This window comes from Lipotes vexillifer, unplaced genomic scaffold (genome assembly GCF_000442215.2).
Source record: "Lipotes vexillifer unplaced genomic scaffold, Lipotes_vexillifer_v1.1 scaffold636, whole genome shotgun sequence".
Taxonomy (NCBI): domain Eukaryota; kingdom Metazoa; phylum Chordata; class Mammalia; order Artiodactyla; family Lipotidae; genus Lipotes; species Lipotes vexillifer.
In genome coordinates this window covers 662,172-665,220 of record NW_006786547.1, presented here as the reverse complement: position 1 = coordinate 665,220, position 3,049 = coordinate 662,172, and the positions used below count along the sequence as shown (strand labels likewise).

Here is a 3,049-nt window from a genome sequence, read left to right as displayed (position 1 = left end):
GGGGGGGCGGGGGGGGACTGGCTGAGGACAGCCCTGCCCTCTGTCCTCAGAGCTCAGCATGGCCAGCAGGGTGCTCCAGGGGGCTGCTGGCTTCCTCAAGGCCTGTGGGCTCCTGGGCAGCCTCTACCTCTTCATCTGCTCCCTGGACATCCTCAGCTCTGCCTTCCAGCTGCTAGGCAGTGAGTGACGGGCTAAGTGGCTGGGGGTGGGGCAGCCAGCCAACCCTCCCCAGCCTCAGGGCACCCGTCTCTCGGGCGTAGGCAAAGTAGCTGGAGACATCTTCAAGGACAACGTGGTGCTGTCCAACCCTGTGGCTGGACTGGTCATCGGCGTGCTGGGCACGGTCCTTGTGCAGAGCTCCAGCACGTCCTCCTCCATCGTGGTCAGCATGGTGGCCTCCAAGCGTGAGTGCCCCCCTCCCCGCCCCGGGATGGTGGTGGTGGGGTGACGGGTGAGAGGCTGATGCAGCGCCCCTACAGTGCTGACCGTGCGGGCATCTGTGCCCGTCATCATGGGCGTCAACGTGGGCACATCCGTCACCAGCACCCTGGTCTCGATGGCGCAGTCGGGGGACCGGGACGCGTTTCGGAGGTGAGTGAGGTGCGGGGGAGGGCAGGGGCTGCGGCTGAGGCTTCCGACCACCCAACTCCGTGTGGCCTCAGGGCCTTTGGCGGCTCAGCCGTGCACGGCGTCTTCAACTGGCTCACGGCGCTGACCCTGCTGCCGCTGGAGAGCGCTGCGGCCCCCCTGGAGAGGCTCAGCACACTGGCCCTGGGCGCTGCCAGCCTGCAGCCCGGGGGGCGCGCGCCTGACATCCTCAAGGTGCTGACACGGCCGCTCACACACCTCATCGTGCAGGTGAGGCCAGCCGCTGCTTCCGGCAGGACCCACACGCCAGGCGTGGCGGGGAGGGGTTTCTTGGGGAGGTGGCGACAGACAGCCGAGGCAGATGTGGGCAGGGCGTCGTCGGCTGGGGGAAGAGAGAGCACAGTGGGCCGGGCTGTGGTCCTCTGAGCCCCCGGGGAGTCCAACACCAGACCCAGACTCCTCTGTCCCCCAGCTGGATGCTGATGTCATTACGGGCAGCGGCACAGGCAACGCTACCAACAGTAGCCTCATTAAGCGATGGTGTGGCACCGAGGCGCAGACGGTGAGCTGCCTTGGACCCCTGACCCCCGACCCACTGAATTAGCCGGTCCTGGCTACTCTGAGCCTGTCCTGAGCCCAACCCGCCTTGCCTCCCCAGACTGCAGGGAACAGCAGCACCTGTGCAGCGGCCACTGGGGGCCCCTGCCCTGCGAGGAACAGCTCTGCCGCCGAGGAGCAGCTGCCCTGTGAGGCCCGGCGCCCGCCCCAGCCCCCGCCCACCCCGCACGCTGGCCGCAGCTCACCCACCCCTGCCCTGCCGCCAGGCCACCACCTGTTCGAGGGCACAGCGCTCGCGGACCTGGCCGTGGGCTTCATCCTGCTGGCTGGCTCCCTGCTCGTGCTCTGCGCCTGCCTCGCCCTCATCGTCAAGCTGCTCAGCTCCACTCTGCGGGGCCGCGTGGGCCAGGCCGTGAGCACCGTCGTCAACGCCGGTGGGCCTTGGGGAGGCGGTGAGGGTGGCGGCGAGGAGGCCCGGCTTGGGGTGACCGGCTCGCCCTCTGCAGACTTTCCCTCCCCATTCGGCTGGCTCAGCGGCTATCTGGCCATCCTCGTGGGGGCCGGCCTGACCTTCGCACTCCAGAGCAGCAGCGTCTTCACCGCAGCTGTCGTGCCGCTCGTGGGTGAGCGCAACAGGTGGCACCTGACAGAGGGGGCAGGGGGTGAGGGGCCCGTGACGACCCCTGGCTCCCCCAGGGGTCCGGGTGATCAGCCTGGAGCGGGCGTACCCCCTCTTCCTGGGCTCCAACATCGGCACCACCACCACGGCCCTGCTGGCTGCCCTGGCCAGCCCTTCAGATATGCTGATCAGCGCCGTCCAGGTACCACGCTGCTGCACTCCTCCCCTGCCCCCAAGCCCCTCCCACTCCCAACACAGGCCTGGGGCGTGCGCTCAGGCTCAGCCCCCTCCTGTCCAGCCCTGTGGGCTGGAGGAGGCAGGCCTGCCCTGGGGCCTCAGGCTCGAGCTCTCCTGGGCCCCACCTCTGGCTGCCTGCTCAAACCTGCAGCCTCCTCATCTCCCGGGCCCCCAGGGGCCCTGCGGGCGTTTCTCAGGGCCCCAGGCCTTCCCCTCTTCCCCTGCAACCTTATCACTTCTAGGGCCCTGTAGCCCCGGGGTGCCTTCTCCTTTCCAGCTGGCAGCTCCCCCCAACCTCTCCTGAGGGACCACTGCACACTGCTGGCTGTGTCCCTTTGGGGCCTCCCGGCCCTCAGGGGCCTCAAGCCCCTCTATGCCAACACCTCTAGGATGTCCCCCACCCCCAGGCACCTAAACCCCACAGGCCCCTACGTGGACGACTCACCGTCTTCCTCCGTGCACCCTTGCCCGGTCACAATTCTGCCTCCGGGACGCCTCCCCCAGCTGCGCACCCCACGCCCAGTCCCATTCGGTCCTGCGGATTCTCTCCAGATCATCCCCTGTGCGCCACTGCTTCTGTCCCAGCACCCTAACAGGTGCAGCTCCTGAAAGCCTGGATCTTGCTGGGCTGCTGCCCACAAGAAGAGATGAGCCCCAGCCCTCCCCAACTCCCACCTGCTCTCTTGCCTTGGCTCTTTGTCCATTTGGAACCTCCCAGTGCAGGGCCCTGATCCACCCCCTCCAGGAAGCCCTCCGGACTGCACCCACCACACTGACTCCTCGACTTCTTCAGCAACCCCTGGAGGGAGCTGTGTTCCCTCCACGTGTGGCCCTGCAACTCCTCCTCACAGGAGCCAGGCCAGAGCCCAGGGCTGGGTGGCCAAACCCGCTCAGGGGTGACACGAGCGGGGTCACCATGGACGACGCGTTGGCAAGCTAAGCCAGCTCAGGGGAAGGTCGAATCCACGGGGTCATCACAGATGCAGTTACCACACGGGGATGCCGTACCAGGGCCCCAACCCTCAAAGTGTTGGGGGGGCAGGAAGA

At 67.8% G+C, this 3,049-nt stretch overlaps 1 protein-coding gene across 1 annotated transcript in view; it reads left to right on the top strand.

Moving 5' to 3' along the window:
- Positions 1 to 3,049, top strand: part of SLC34A3 (solute carrier family 34 member 3) — a 5,306-nt gene that overhangs the window by 1,217 nt on the left and 1,040 nt on the right. The window contains exons 3-11 of the mRNA XM_007458939.1: positions 51 to 179; positions 261 to 404; positions 480 to 591; positions 663 to 858; positions 1,061 to 1,150; positions 1,247 to 1,334; positions 1,413 to 1,580; positions 1,653 to 1,769; positions 1,843 to 1,967. Of these exons, the coding sequence (XP_007459001.1) occupies positions 51 to 179; positions 261 to 404; positions 480 to 591; positions 663 to 858; positions 1,061 to 1,150; positions 1,247 to 1,334; positions 1,413 to 1,580; positions 1,653 to 1,769; positions 1,843 to 1,967 (1,169 nt within the window). The remainder of the gene's footprint in view (positions 1 to 50; positions 180 to 260; positions 405 to 479; positions 592 to 662; positions 859 to 1,060; positions 1,151 to 1,246; positions 1,335 to 1,412; positions 1,581 to 1,652; positions 1,770 to 1,842; positions 1,968 to 3,049) is intronic.